Here is a 17,045-nt window from a genome sequence, read left to right on the forward strand (position 1 = left end):
TGTTTGCCAACCTAACATCTTTAAGTGTACATTCCGGTATAAACTAGAGATATGTTCTAAAGTTATGCACCCCCCTTCCTAGCAATTTTGTTGGGAACTTACCTACTAATCTAGCAACAATGAACAGATCTTATAAAAATATAAAGCAGAGAAAATCAAGACTAATTCTTTAATCACACAAGATCTATCCCCCACCAAACAAAAGATTTTAGCGGCGCCATAATGCATAGATAATGACCAACTTGATTAGTGCAACTTCAATGGAGTAGAAAATTTTCACTAAACTATGTCCCTGTCCCCAAGTTAAGGGGTTTTTTTTTATCATGTCAACAATTGAGTTTTAGATCCAATCATTTACCTTATAATAAGAGGAAATCCCATATGAACTTCATGAATAAGCATTAGTACACCCAATTACTTCACTTCCTCTCAATGTTTCACAATGCACAACTCACTCCCTGTACCTCCCCCGGCCATCATCACCATACAAAGTACCACCTATCACAACTACTAGTCAACTACCCTCTCTCACCTGTAATTGGAATTTTATTATTTTCGTAATCACACACCCCCCCCCCCCCCCCCCCAACCCCCCAAAGTGATTTGTCAACCATTTTCTCCATCCCAGTAGCCTTTTCAGAGCTTGAGAATACCAGATACTTAATTCAATATATACTCTTTAATATTCAACTTTGACAAATCTAGAAGGATTAGACACATGAATGTTCTTAACAATCTAAAGGCTAAAAGAAGTGAAGCAGTATATAATTATTATAACACAAAATCAGGGAATGAGAATAGGAAAATGAAGAGTAAATATCCCAGAGAATCACACTCTTAGCTACAGGTTTCATTCAGCATCCTCAATAGAGCAAGTAGAAAATTTCAAAGTAGCATGTTCACTGCGAAAAAATTTATGCAAAAGAGGGTTGAGTAGCACAGTAAAACATACCTGGCTTCACTGGGAATACAAGAAGGATAAGATAACCACTCACATCGAAGACGGGTGGCCAAGGTAATCAAGGTGCATTGCAAATCAACACAAGACAAAAAAATATGAAACATCGAGCCTTGATGTAAGCTTTCATCCAATCAGTATGACAAGGTGACAGATGACAAATTGACAATAACCAAATATGATGATGAAAGAAACATACCCAAAAAAAAAAAAAAGCATAATCACTCAAACAGTTGAGCATTCAATTGCTAATTAGTGCCTAGGCAATCTCCAATAATGCTAACTCACAGTGGTATTACCTATATCCACTTCTCTCAAGTCACTGGAAAATATTTCTACATTTATGATCATCATGTGTCATAACTTAGTTGTTTGTCAACAAATTAAACATGGAAAAATATACACAATCAAGTAAAAACATTTTCAACACTGAGCAAACTTGCCAGAGAATTAAACATGGACAGAAAAATATGATACTTAACAATTAGAATGTCAAAGGACATGAAAGCTACGAATACTAAACTTTGAAGTTAATTGTTTGGTTGTACATAGCAAAATAATACGCCGGCTTGAAAGGCACAAAGGCTAGAATACTCACAAGCAAGGAGATAGAAAAGAGTTTTTAAGCCACAAAGAGAGGTGTCATCATCACCATAGCTTCTAATTATTGACAATACCATGTATCACATAAAACATTTAAAACCTCCGGGAATGCAATGTGACCAATATGCGAAAGCAAACCTCCTAGCTTGATGGAATTGAGTCTTCTCAACACCTCCATGCCGAAGCTGCCACCAGTTCCCGCCTCTGCCAACTTAGCACTAGAGATGCCTGCCGCTTCTCTACATGAAATCCCCTCCCTGGAGTTCTCTTTACCACATAATCTGCCTGAGTTTCGGTGAAATTGCTAAACTGCACGGGAGAAAAACCAGCTGAGGCAAATAAGTTCTTCCAGTGGGGCAACTTGTCAGGGACATGGACACGCCCCAACACCGTGCTTTCAATCCTAGGCTGGATAAAAAACTTCTCAACCTTGTTTACAATGTCTGTGGCTACATTTAGACCATCAAGTGACTCTAAGAAATTAGTGCACGAGTCAAGAGTATGGACAAGATGTTGTGGGAAAGGAACGTCACAGCGATCAAACCCTCTGTCCAAAGAGACCACAATTTTGGGGGCACGCTGCTTAACAAACTGGAGGATGGGTGGAAGGATAGATGGGCGATTGGATGACGACCAAATGGGGATACTAACAGCAATTGCTTCATCCTCTGAGGTTCTAAAATTGGGCAAAGAGCACGAAGACGCATCAAACAAATCCAAATTGACAACTTGAAGCTCAAAAGCAATACCAATATCATTTGCAAATTGCACAAGGTTTTCACGGATTAAGGCAAGTTCAAAGGGGTGACTTGAGGATGGAGCTAAAGCAGTGATTTTGAGGGATGGGGGACCTCGTTTCCTCAAGGGAAGCTCTTGAATAAATGACGCCCATTGAGCACCGCAACCAATATCAAAGTCAATAATATGAATAGCATCAGCATCATCAAGAGCCTCGAGGATGGCTTGTGTGCAAGTGAAATTCATAAACTGAGTAATGGGGGAGACCTCAGAAAACATCTTGTAGGCATTCATCTTATGAACAACATCATATGGAGTGAGGGTCTTTGACGAAGGAGCTGCAACTGGGTTGCCCGTCAGGAGCATTTGTAGAGCTTCCTTCACATACAAAGCAGCCCGAACGAGGGGCTTTGCCGGGAGGGAGAGCTGGTGATTGAGCCGCGCCAATATCTCTTGCGCGAGTGAGAAATTCCCAGTTAATATAAGGTCTGCCGCCTTGAAGAGCTGGTCTTTTATAGCCTGCTCTTGCAATTGCTGCTGCTGATGAAGGACGGGCAATGGGAAATGGTTCTGCTGCTGCTGCTGCTGATGGTTTTGTTTAGGCACCATCATTGGCGGAGGCAAACCCATGGGAAACTGCTGGAAACCCACACCCGCCTGCTGCTGTTTCCGCAACATTAAGTCATGACCCTGATCATGAAACGGGTTCTTGACAGCAAGATTCGGGTCTAGAACAACGCCAGGATTATGACGTTTGTTGGGAGGTTGAAATAAATGCTGGTCTAGGTGACAGTAACCCAATGGGGGCATGAAGAAGCTAGGGTTTCCTAGGCTCTGCGCTTGGTGTTGGTTCATCACCAATTGTGGGTTGAATATCTGGGGCTTTTCATCACCAACCTCAAATTGATGCGGGTAATTATTACTATTGTTAATTGAACCCAGAAGCATAGCATTTGAAGGATTTATCCCTCCGTTTTTAGTATCCAAATACCCAGATGAAGAATTAGGAGAAATTAAACCAATCTTGGCATTACCATTACCATTACCATATGATTCAGACCCCCCAAGAAAGGCTACACCTTCAGAAGCAGCAGCAGCCGCCGCGGGGAGAGGATGAGGATGCTGTTGCAGCAGGTGGTGCCTGGACGGCAGCGGAGTGTCGAATCCAGGACCTTGATCAACAACACCAAGACCAGCATTACCCTCATAATCAACAAGAGTGCCAGATTGCAAAAGATGCTTCAAACCCAAAGAAGGGTCTTCAGCATCTCCAATGATCCAAGGCAGTAAAGCACCTTCCCCAGTTGGAAACAAGGCATCCCAATCTTCTAAACCGGCAACTCCGACTCCGACTCCGGCGGAAGAAGCAGCGGTGACATTGTCATTGTCAGATCCTTGTTGGTGGTGGTGGTGGGAGGGCCAATCCTCTTTGCGGGCACAAGCGGGGTCCGCCACACCGGCAGTAGTGGAGTTGTTGTTGTTTTTGCAGTTGGTGAAGGAGGATGAAAGAGTGGATGTGGAGGTGGGTGGACTGGGGCTGCGCCTGGTAGTATCCAGAGTAGATGTGGGTTCACTCTCAATCGAACTTGCCGAGATTTGCTTTTTCGCCGGATTCTGTAAGAATTCGTCTTCGTCGTCTTCTTCGTCTCCCTGAGAAAGCTGTTGGTGGTGCTGTAAATTGTCTAGGGTCTTCCAGGTTGGAGTAACAGAAGAAGAGATTTGTGAAATTAAACCAGAAACCTCAACCACACCCTTGCCTTGCAGATTGTAGGGCATAGCTCGCATCTACATCCAGAACAGAAAAACACCACCCAAATTAATCAAAACCCTAAAGAGAGAAGACATTAAACTAAAAATAAAGATTTGAGAAAAGGGAAAGGCATTACATTACCATAGTGAAATGGGTGGTATCAGAAAAGAGGAAGCAGAACAAGTGGATGAAAGTGGTTCAAGAAGAAGAAATCAGGCATATCTAATCCCTTGAGGCTGAGCAACATCAACAACATTTCTAATTTCTTCTTCTTCTACTAGTTGTACAGAAGAAAGAGGGGTTGCTTCTTCATATCAATCAAATATCATATGAAAAATTAAAATAAAAAAGAGTGGGGGTTCCTTGTTGGTGAGCCTAGGGGGTTGGTTTTGTAATGTAGTCTAAAAATGAAAGAGGGAAGCAGTAACTAGTCTGTAGGCTTGTATGGTTGTTCTGGCATGGATGCGTGCATCATAATAAAGTTAAATAAAGTTGCCTCTTTTCTTTCTTTCCTATTTTCTCTCTCCTCTTTCTTTCTTTCGTCTGGGTTTGGTTTTAGTTTTAGTTTTAGTTTTCTCCCTCTATTCAATTTCTCAAGGACATTAACCCTTTCTTTTCTCTCTCTCTTGTGAGTTATGTACAGTACTTTGTATATTTTCTCTGGGGTTTTATTATGTCCCCTCCTGCCTCCAACCGGTCTACTATTGCTCAACCCATTCTATACTCCTCTCCCTTTTTTTAAACTCCTTCCACTTTTGTTTTAGGGCATGTTCTGCTGAGCTTAATTTTTAGATCAATTTAATTTAGTTCAATTCAGATCCAATCAATTTAGTTCATTTCAGTTTCTAATTTACTTCTCTCTAAAATAATTCATTTCGGCTCAATTCAATTCATTTCAAATCAATTGTTTTCAATAAATCGGAATAGGCCCTTAGTGTTTCATTTTGACTTTGTACTATTCATATACTCCGATAGTCTGATGACTCTGATCTCCATGAATCACATTGACTAATAACCTATTAATCATCAACTTTAAAAATAAAAATTAAAAATTAAAAATTAAAACAATAAAAAAAACATTTGAGCAATGTCTTGAAGACATTCATTCCATCCTTTCTTGGTTACGCAATTGGAGCATCCGGCACGTCTATCGAGAGACAAATCATACACCAGATTAGTTAGTTTAAAAACTTTTGTATACATCCGAAGTATAGTAATATTATTGTACATCGAGGTAACTTTTGTTGAATATAGAGTAACTTTTGTTGGGTAACTTTTATTTATATCAGGATAACTTATATATTGGGTAACTTTCATTCATTATAGGGTAACCTTTGTATTTAAAGGTAACTTTAAAGCGGATGTACAATATTATATTGTACATCCGTTTTTTTTTTTTAAATGTTTGTCTAGATAGTTAATGTATTAATGTAGGTCATTTAGTATATAATAATAGTAGTATGGATATTGAGATTTGTAATAACTCTAGTTTGTTTTATATTCTTTATTTTGATACATTAGGAATTCTCCTCGTGAGAAGGACTTGCTAATGTTTAATATTTCTTTTCTTTTCATAAATAAATAAATACTCGTACTTCATACAGTAAGTCTCCCTTTGTTTTTGTTTAAGCACGAGCATGTTTTGTTCACCTTAATTTCAGCTCCAATCAACTCACTTCAATTCAGTTCTTTTGCTAATTTATTTGTTTTATATGATTTAGCTAATGATATTGTAATGACAATTTAGTTTAGGCATGCCTTTGGGCCAATCTTTCTAAGTTCATCTTCATGTCTAATGATATTGCTATTGATAATTAAAGCCAAATTTCAAACTTTTTAGTATATATTACAACAACGACAATAATAATAATAATAATAATAATAATAATAATAATAATAATAAGAGGGGGATCACTCTTCGGCCTGGTTGCGGACGGTCCTGATATCGGGTTTGGGACATACTGTGAATGGTAAGACTTATCGTAGTGTTCTTTGCTATCGATTGGGTGTTCCTTTGTTCTCCGTTTCAACACTGTGTTCTGCTTGCTCAAGGGTTTTTGATGGAGATATTTATGGGGATCATGCAGTGTCTTGTGCTGGGATGGTAGATATTAAGCATCGGCACAACGTTGTTCGTGACACCCTTGTTGATATTTGTTTTCGGTCCGGGATTTCTGCTCGAAAGGAGGTTAACGTTGGGTTAACTGGTGGGAACGACGAGGCGCTACGACCAGCAGATGTGTTGCTTTATTATATTCCTGGGATAGAGGTCGTGATGTATGTGTCAACTTGACGGGGTCTTCACCTTTGACACAATCAGGGTTGTCTAACTTCGTTTCAGGTCATGTTGTGTCGGCGACAGCTCAGCGAAAGCGGGACAAATAATGGGCACGTTGCAGGGCTATTGGCTATGGTTTTCTTCCTTTCTCCCTTTCTTCGTTAGGGGAATTAGATAAGGATGTTATTGCGTTGCTGAAACGGGTTCAGGTGTTCGCTAAGACGCATGATATTGGTGCTCGTGCAGCTGCTCACATCTTCAATAAGATCGGGTTCGCTATAACTAGAGGAGTGGGAGCCCAGATTGTATCTCGACTTACCACTAATTTATTGTAGGTTGTATGACTTTTTGTTTTTGAGATATAATAATAATAATAATAATAATAATAATAATAATAATAATAATAATAATAATAATAATAATAATAATAATAATAATAATACTCCGTAGTAATAATAATTGTTCAAATGGTTATTATTAGCTATTAGTGGATTAATTTTGAACTTCATTTTATTTTTCAATCATTATATGTGGGTTAATATCATTACTAATCCATAGTTAAAAATCATTAACCCATAGTCAAATATTTCAGTTTAGTTCTGTTCAGTTCAATTAGTTTTATTTCAGTAAATTGGAACAAGGCTTACCCCCAATTTGATTGAGCACCTATGTAAATAAAGAACTTTGACCAATTTTTTCTTTAATTATCATATATGTATAAAATATAAAAAGTTAAATTCCAAAACTATACATTAAAACAATTCTAACAATTAAATACATACCTGACTATTTTTTCTTACCTAGGAGTACAAATCATTACAATTGATCAAAGAAATTTTATGTAAATAGAGTTAAATCAAAATGAAAAACTTAAATAAAGCGAAAGGAGTACTTGTATGTTGTACCAATAATGTCACTATATAATACGGAGTACACCATCCGTCCCTTAATATAAAGTCTCATTTTTTTTTTTGGAACATTTGTCAGGAACTACACACTTAATAAGGGTATTTGGAAACAACTACCCACTAAAAATTTTATCAAAAAAACTACCCCTAAATTTAAAAAGTTAGAGTAGCACTACTGTAGACACTCATTTGTGTCTCCCCAAAACCAAACCTAGTGATGAGTACCTTTCACGTTGAATCATAATCGAATGAAACGAAAGTGTGGAAAGGTCTAGTGTTGCGGAATGTTTTATTTCTTTTCCTTTCTCTTCTCTCTGTTTTTGAAAACTTTATTTTAAGAAAACAGCCAATCCAGTTTGGTTGGTCCATAATATGGGTCCAATAGTGGTGTAGTTGGATGGGGCTTGCAAAGACCTTTCCAACGATATATTATAAGCCCAATTCCAATGAATATTGAGGAAGTTATGGCCAATTTACTAGACTGGGTCCGGTTTGAGTTTTAAGTACGGCCCAATGATCTAGGAGAGGGCCTAATATGATTTATCATTCCTAATGTAATTAGGAATGGTTTTGGTCTTCTAGAACATTCTAGAAGGTTTTATCATTTTTAATTCAATTAGGATTCTTCAGAGTTTTAATTAGATCAAATAGCATTTTCGACCGAAATTATATTATTTTATCTTCCAGTACGGTAAAATTATCAGATTTTCGAAAACGCGTTAAAATCCGGTTTGGCGTCCAACCCCAGGCCTTGGCGCCTGGAATCAAGGTTAGCGCCAGACGCCAGAATTGGCGCCTGGCGCTAGCCACATTTCCTGGCGCCAATAAGCCAGGTCTGGCGCCAAGGTAGATTTGTGGTCTTCATACTCTGTTTTGATAAATTATCTTTTTTGGATGATTTTCTCTATAAATATCGTATCAAAAACTCCGTTTTTGTTCACGAATTCTCCTTATTCTTAAGTCTTCATCAACTATCTTCATCATCTACATCTATCATTCACCAATTCTCTCTATTCTTAAGTCTTAACCAACTCTCATCAAGATTTTCTTGATTAGTCTCTCTCTCTCTTTCTAAACTTTATTCTTAACACAAAATTCCGCATTCACAAGATCTTGATACACCTAGCCATATTCGAAGTTGCCTTCGCCCTAGACGTGAAAGATTTTAATTTCTGAGGGTTTGGTCCCAAATCTCTCTTTCAATTATTTAATTTAATTGTTTTGATTATTATTTTCCTTGAAGTTACTAACGTGTGTATTTTGTAATTAGAAAGAGGTACGAGGCATCCAAGTAAGTACTTTAATTGATTAATTGATATTATGATGTAGAAATCATGTTTATATTGTTATTATGATATTCCTAGTATCATGTCTAGGTTAATTTTAATATCAAATATGATTGCTATGATGCCTTTTATTCTCTTCCTAATATTTATTCATGTTAGTATCATGTTAGGGTTAAAGATTTGATTTTTATTGCTTAGTGACATGCTAGAGTTTGTTATTAATCTTGTTAGTATCATGCCTAGAATCTTGCTATGCTTTAACATGATTATGATTATTATATTTATGATTATGATTGATGATGATTATTTATTATGTTGCTTGATATGCATATTTTTATATTGTTATTGCTTGATCACCTTTATTGTATGTTAAAGGGAATTGGTATTTGCAATCACGCTTAATAAGATATTAATAATCTTGTTTAGGGTTTATTGTGATTATAATTTCAAGTGATCGCCAATAATAGATTTATTTGTGCATTAAATTCAACCAACATAGATTAAACAGGTTTAGGGTTAATTCTATTGATTGTATGTTAGTCAGAAAGCGCACATGAATACGAGCAGAATAAAGTAGAGGCCTATTATTAGGGCAGGTTCAATCTCTTTTAGGTTGGATTTGTACCATCATCCCCAGACCCTTATTTGGTTCATGACCTTATGGAGTTGACGATCTCTTGGATCGTTAAGGGGTGTAACCTTCACCTCGTGAACGGTTTACAAGTTCCTTAAAAACTTGTTGGCGACTCTTTTGCTCTATCTTCTTCCCTTTTGGACTTCACCGTACTTTAGTGTATGATCACAGTGGGGTTCAAGCTAGTGGGATTTTTAAGGCTTGAAACTATTCCCTACAACTACCCATTTGCATTTTCCGGCGAGAATGTCCGGCGCATGGGCCCCACACGCTGGACGATCTTGTCGGAAAATGCAAATGGGTAGTGCTACTCTAACTTTTTAAATTTAGGGGTAGTTTTTTTGATAAAATTTTTTAGTGGGTAGTTGTTTCCAAATACCCCTATTAAGCATGTAGTTTCTAACAATTTTTCCTTTTTTTTTTTGGGTAAACCAAAATACAATGCCTCTTTTTATTTAAAGGATGTATTTTTTTGACATGATTACCCTATTTTTGACGAGTTGTCATCTTTATTTTTTCACTTTTTTGTACTTTTAACATCAATTCCCAACACTTTCTCTCTCTATCTTTTCAATTATTCCCAAATACTTTTTCTTTCTTTCTATCTCTCTCTCTAACCCACATGCACATATGTGCTTTTAGGACTTGTTTTCTTCGCCTGAAACAAGTAGATCTGGTCTGAATTTTTTAAGGTCTGATCTGATATGATTTAACAATTTGAATAAACTTTTACCGCATTTTAATACTAATTTATAAAGAAAAATATTATCAAAATGGATCTTGTTAGATTCGTCTCTTATGAACTTTTTAATATGTAATTTTTTTTAAAAAAATAATACGCAATTAATGATATTTAGCAATAAGTAAATGATAATCAAAAGTTCTGATCTTATCTGAATTTATTAAGGAATAAGTAATAAGTATCTGAAATAAGTTGAAGAGAACAAGTCCTTAATCATTAGTTTTAAAAAAAATTACAACTTTCTTAATTCCCGCGCAAAAATCGAAAGAGGTTTTGTATTAAGGGACGGATTAGAGGAAGTACTACCTTTGCATATATTTAGCTACAAAATTTACGTGTTTTCACGTTTTTCAATTCATTACTTTAGTGTTTGATAACTTTAAACATGCATTTGTAAATTAGATATTTTATTAAGTACACATTAAAACAGGTATAACAATATCTCATATGAAAAATGAAAAGTAAAAAAGCAAAAGAAAAATATAAGATTACACATATCATCTCAATGTATACTTTTTAAATATTTATTTCTATCATTATATTTTGACAATCTACAAATAAATTAACAAATACGGAGTACATAAGAACATTGAATCAAACTAAGGGCCTATTCTCATACGTTTATTTTCAGTTCAGTTCAGCTCCTAATTTCCTTCGATCTCTTATAAAATATTCATTTCAGTTCAATTCAGCAGAGTTCAGCCTATGAAAACAGGGCCTAAGTATTTTTTTTCATTTAAATAACGATCATTGAATAGATTTGGTATTTTCCTTTTATTTGTAGTTAAAAGGAGATTGGTACATCTACTGATCACAACCAATCATATTCCTTACACTACAAGGATATTGGTACATCTTTACGATTGTGTATATTGTTGCAAAATAAGATGTATTTTCAAGGCTATCAAGAAGAAATAATCAATAAGATCGGAAACTTGATCTTATAATTAATGGAACAAATACGGTGTATCGTAATGCAAATCACTGACTTAAAAACGAAATTCCGCGCAATCGTGGTGCTCAATTGTATTCGATGACACGTTCCCTAAGGTTAACACACCACTCTCATACAAAGACACTTTTGGATGAGAGGTTGGAGTCATATAAACTTATGCCAAAAAAGAGGAATGAGTTTAGCTTAAAGTGTATGATAATTGTGTTTCTTCATTATTTTCAATCATGAAAATAAATAGAGAAAGATGAAGAACAAGAGGACCAATCTAGACATCAAAGGATGATTATATCAGAATAAACATCCAATTTAACGAGGGGTTACAAGAGAATCCAAGATATGAAGGAAGAATGCCAAAAGTTGAATATACATGAAAAGTCTACTCCACAACCCACTTGTGGGCAATCGCTGTTGGCCACAACCTACTTGTGGAGTAGGCTGATTTTTCCTTATAAAGTAGAAAAAGTCTACTCTACAACTCACTTGTGAGCAAATAGTGTAGGTCACAACCTCCAAAAAACTTAATTTTTACTCTCTTTAATCCAACATATTTTTATTAAAATTAACAAATATATTTTGAAGAAAAGTCAAAACTAAAAAATCAAATGTGTCAATTAAAAAAGAATGAAGGGTTATAATTGTTGCTCAATACATAAGTCGTATAATAAACCAACCAAGTAGTAACAAGTAGGAGTCAACATCAGTCCGTTTACAAATTTAAAGTAAACCAATTTCTTAAACTTGATTACTTAGCCAAAAAAAATAGTAAAAAATCAAGGCCTTAGTTTAAGGGGTTGGAAAAAACATTTGTTAAGCTTAAGAATGGGTCAATAGGAAGAAATTAGTGACAAAAAAAAGCCCCTGAGATAAAAGCAAATTTACTACGGACTAGAAAATGGCTACGCCAGATTTAAGGCACCTGTGGGGCTGTGGGTAGTTAGTACAGTAGCAGCCTTTTAACAATTCAGAGTTTGTAGTTGGAGTTAACTTCTTTTTCTTACTGTGATAAATAAGGCTGTCAATTCTTTTTCTACTTCGTAGTACTTTGTCGTGAACACTCCTCTTCCATTTGTTTTTTTTTTTCGGATAATAGCAATACCTCTCCATATTATTTTGTTAAGGTAAGAAAAAATGATGCAAATCATTAATCAATATAAAGTGCGTTTCTGGGGCCGTACCAAGCGGCAGGGTGCCAAATCAGCAAATGACAAAGTAACCCCCTGTAACTCCTGACTGACTTAGGGTCTGTTATCATACGTTTAAATTCAGTTCAGTTCAGCTCAATTCAGTTCAGCTTCTAATTTCCTTCTCTTATAGAATATTCATTTCAATTCAGTTCAATTCAGCTGAATTCAGTCAATGAGAACAGACCCGTAACCCTTGACCAAGTAACCCCTGACTAACCTAGTAACCCCAAGTAACCCCTAACCGACCTAGTAACTCCTAGTAACCCAAAGTAACCCCTAATCAACCTAGTAACCCCAAGTAACCCATAACTGACCTAGTAACCCCCGGCCTAGTAACCCCTAGTAAGGTAGTAACCCCTGACCGCCGACCTAGTAACCCCTGACCGTACCTAGTAACCCCTTACCCACAACCAACAAAAAACTACTACCAACAACCACCACCAATGAACCACTACCAACCTAAACCACCAACGAAACCAAATCTAGAACCCAGAACCACGAAACCCCCACTACCCACCCACGAAACCACCACTATCCATGAAAACAATTTGTTCTTCGTTCTTCAATTTAACAAAAAATTAAGTAAAATCGAACAACTTACAAGTTATATAATCAAAATCTTCAGAAAATAATCTTGAATTCAACATAAATTTCGTAGAACATAAAATTTCAATAGTAAATCATTAATGAAGTTTGAAGAAATTTGGGCTAAGAAGACGACACCATTAATGGAGTTTGAAGAAAAAAGAGGAGAGAGAAATAAAATTGGGGGAAAAAGAAGATGTTGCGACAAAGAGGTCGAGGGTCGCCGGAAAGTATGAATGTCGGCAAGGTATTGCTGTAGAAAATGGTGATGGAAGAAGAAAAGAGGAGAGAGAAGAAGAGTTTAATATATATATATATATATATATATATATATATATATATATATATATATATATATATATATATATATAAGTTTTAGCCAGGTCACGAAATAACGACACTTGGCATTCTAACTTTTCGCCAAGTGTCGCGCCACCTTGGATAAATTTAAATAGACTTCATGTGATAAAAAAAACCGTCAAGTGTCGCGCCACCTTGGATATATTTCATAAGATGAAAAAAAAAATAGGTAAGAATTCTATAGGATAGAATTTTAGAATAAGATTATTAGTTTAGAGTTATATTTTTGATAAAATATCAAATAATAAATTTATAATTAGGCCACAAGACAACATCATTTAACATTTTAATTTTTCACCAAGTATCCACGTTGGATAAATATAGATTGACTTTGTAGCAAAAAGAGTTAATTTAGAATTCTATTTTCAATCAAATTGAATTATAATACGTAATATAATTTTATCTTAAAAGTCCATAAACTACCCGGGCATCGCCGGGGCACAAGACTAGTATATATATATATATATATATATATATATATATATATATATATATATATATATATATATATATATATATATATATATATATATATATATATAAATGTGTGTGTGTGTGTGTGGGGGGGGGGGGGGGGGGGGTTGGCCGCACCGTACGACCAACCATATGAAACTTTGTGATCAATATATATACTTCTACCGTTTTACGAGTATGTATGTACATTGTTGATTTGTTAAGGAGTACCGAGTATTTTGTAATAATACAAATACGAGTAGTATTTATAACATGTATAAGCATTTTGTCATAACTTATACTAAAGGCGAAACTAGGAATGACACTTGTCATTTCCTGGTTAAAAATTTTCACGCCTTTTTTTTTCCTTTCTTTTTTTTTTTTGTTTTTTTTTTGCCATATTTTAATGACATCTATATACTTTATAACCTATAATAATAGTCATTTCCTTTTGGACAACATATTTAATCCAATATTACTCAATTAAAATTTTTACATATATTCTATATATACTAGGAAACTTTTAATTACAAAAATACTAACATAACTTTAACAAAATAAGGTATTGGAATATATTGTTTTCCAAGATTATTATAATATTATCAATATCAATTTTTTTAAGAAAAATCATTTTGGTAGCATACTTTTTACGGAGTATTAATCTTAAAACTATACATAACGTTTATAAGAACAAAATAATTTTGTTATAGTATACTTCGTACATAACATATATTGGAAAATTAAATCTAATTGTTCTAATTATCCGCAAACTAAAATATATTTAAAAAGTTGATTACAGAATACTAATTATCCTAAAGTAAAATGAACTGAAATAAATTTTCATATTATGCCGATCAAAGTGTGTCAAAAATTTAAGGACAAATGTATATGAGTTCGTATATGGGTACTAACCTAAATACCTAAACTAATAATTTAATTTTCTTATACAAAACGTTAAATCTTCTAAATTTCTATTACTATATTTTTTTTTATACAATCCAATTCAATAATCTTTACATTTAAATTAAGTTATTTTGTTACAAATAAATTTTTTGGATAAATTATTGTTGAATTAACACCATATTTATTTATTGTAAAATTTAATTATGACCGTGCATGGCATGGGAATTAACCTAGTTATTTTCTATTTCTCTATAATTTGTCATGGTATTGAGAGCAGGTTGATTTTTTTTAATTTTTTTTAGCCATGGCCGGTGATGATCAAACACCACCAGAGCATGAAATTTCAAGCTATTTACTTACACCTTCGTACCCTCTTTGCCAGGCCACAATGGAGTCCACGCTGCCAGGGGGGTGTTGCGCCTACATGGCAGTCCACGCAGCCCCTAACCAATCCCAATAATGAGCAGACTTCAAATCTGCACTTAAATTTCACCACTGACCACTCGAAGGTGCTTTCGGGTTTTGTGGGTAATGACAAATTTGATGATTCTTGTTGGATTATTGATACCGGAGCAACCCATCATGTTACCGGTAATAGTTCATGGTTATTTGACACACACATCATTGAATGTCCGGTTGGCTTACCGAATGGTGAACGTGTATTTGCTACCTTGGAGGGTTCCGTTTGTTTGTCCGATAAAATCACAATCACCGAGGTTCTTTTTGTGCCTCATCTTCATTGCAATTTAATCTCTGTTACTCAACTTAGTGATCAATTAAATGTTGTTGTCCAATTTAATTCATATATGTGTGCTATACAGGACCGACTAAAACAACTGATTGGAACGGGACTTCGGCGAGACGGACTATATTATTTTAGCAAACTAGATGTTGTGCAACGTGTGTCTGTGGTTGAAGCTACATCAGAATTGGAGCTCTGGCACAGAAGAATGGGGCATCCTTCGGAGAAAGTAGTTAAGTTGCTCCCTCATATTAGCAATAATAAAAGTGGTTTATCTAAGGGGTGTGAGGTATGTATTCGTGCTCAACAACCTAGAGACAAATTTCCTCTAAGTGAAAATAATTCTATTAGAATTTTTGAAAAAATACATTGTGATTTGTGGGGTCCATATCGACATGTTTCATCGTGCGGTGCTCGTTATTTTTTGACTATTGTTGATGATTATTCCCGGGCTGTTTGGATTTATTTGATGATTGATAAGACAGAGGTTTTTCAGATGTTTATGGCGTTTGTTGCTATGGTCGATAGGCAATTTAATCAAACAATTAAAATTGTGCAAAGTGATAATGGAACATAATTTAATTGTTTGAAGGATTATTTTGTTGCCACTGGTATTTTGTTTCAAACCTCGTGTGTAGGAACTCCTCAACAAAACGGGAGAGTAGAGAGAAAACACAAACACATTCTAAATGTTGGTAGAGCCTTGAGATTCCAAGCTAAACTACCTATCTATTTTTGGGGTGAGTGCGTTTTAGCCGCGGCTCACTTGATTAATCGAACTCCTACTCCTATTCTTCAAAATAAAACTCCTTTCGAAATACTCTTTAATAAACCTCCATCTTTTGGTGCTATTCGTACTTTTGGTTGTCTGTGTTTTGCACACAATCAAAAGACGAGGGGGGATAAGTTTGCTAGTAGGAGCCGTAAATGTGTTTTCCTGGGGTATCCCTTCGGTAAAAAGGGGTGGAAGCTATTTGATCTTGAAACAAAGGAATTTTTTGTCAATCGTGATGTGAAATTTGTGGAAGATGTGTTCCCTTTTTGTAGTCCCGAAGATGCTAATATTGATCCATTTTTTTGTAAGACGGGGGATGATGTTCATTTTGATTTTGCGGATTATATAGTGGGTGATGATGATTTGGTTGCTTCCAATAATGAAACTGAGCATGAAATTTTTAATGGGGAAGGAAATAATAATGCTTCACCTCACACCACTACGGAGTACTCTACCTCTGCCAGGCAGACCCAAAAGCAGCAGGGCACGGTACAGCAACTCGATGACGCTGCTGCCACTGCCCATTCGTGGCCTGCCCAGCAACACAACAACATCCCAGCAGCTGCCAGGCAGACCCAGCAGCAGCAGGTCACGGCACAGCAGCTTGAGTACGCTGCTGCCATTGACCATCCAAGCCCTGCCCAGCAGCACAGCAACAACACAACAGCTTCACAGCAGCAGGTAACTGCTGATCAGCACGCTGGAAGTGATGCGGGGGCTGGCAGCTCTCGTGCACCTTCCAACAACAGTAGCACAGTAAGTTCACAGCAGCAGCAAGCTACGCATCTCACTCCTAACACCACAGATACCGAGGCACAACAGTAGCCTAACTTAGGGCGCGGTTTTCAAGACAAAATTCCATCAGTTTTGCTCCGTGATTATGTAACTCATCACACAGTGTTTTCTAATAGTCCGTCTCCGCCATCCAATCGGTCTTCAGGTACTCCGTACCCCTTAGCACATTATATACATTGTGACAAATTTTCTGTGAATTATCGACAGTTTATTTCAGTTGTTGTTCAAACTAAAGATCCGACAACTTTCAAAGAAGCTATGCAATATGAAGGTTGGCGTAATTCCATGAATGAAGAAATTCGAGCTTTAGAGAACAATGGTACTTGAACTTTGGAGCCTCTTCCCCCGGGTAAAAAGGCTCTAGGAAGTCAATGGGTCTATAAAACCAAGTTTCTT

The 17,045-nt window shown here is 35.9% G+C and overlaps 1 protein-coding gene across 2 annotated transcripts; it reads right to left on the minus strand.

Annotated features, from left to right (window-relative positions):
* Positions 1-1,319: 1,319 nt before the first annotated feature.
* Positions 1,320-4,698, minus strand: LOC145594973 (scarecrow-like protein 22). 2 transcript variants are annotated; one of them, XM_081651336.1, is made up of 2 exons: positions 4,186-4,698; positions 1,320-4,084 (listed from the first exon to the last, which is right to left on the minus strand). In XM_081651336.1, the coding sequence occupies exon 2, from the start codon at positions 4,082-4,084 to the stop codon at positions 1,727-1,729; it is 2,358 nt and encodes a 785-aa protein (XP_081507462.1). In that variant the 5' UTR covers positions 4,186-4,698; the 3' UTR covers positions 1,320-1,726. The 2 variants fall into 2 exon arrangements, with proteins under 2 accessions (XP_081507462.1, XP_081507455.1); XM_081651329.1 differs by having other exon boundaries at positions 1,321-4,084; positions 4,191-4,698.
* Between the last annotated feature and the right edge of the window lie 12,347 nt (positions 4,699-17,045).

This window comes from Chenopodium album, chromosome 2 (assembly GCF_948465745.1).
Source record: "Chenopodium album chromosome 2, dcCheAlbu1.1, whole genome shotgun sequence".
Lineage (NCBI taxonomy): Eukaryota > Viridiplantae > Streptophyta > Magnoliopsida > Caryophyllales > Amaranthaceae > Chenopodium > Chenopodium album.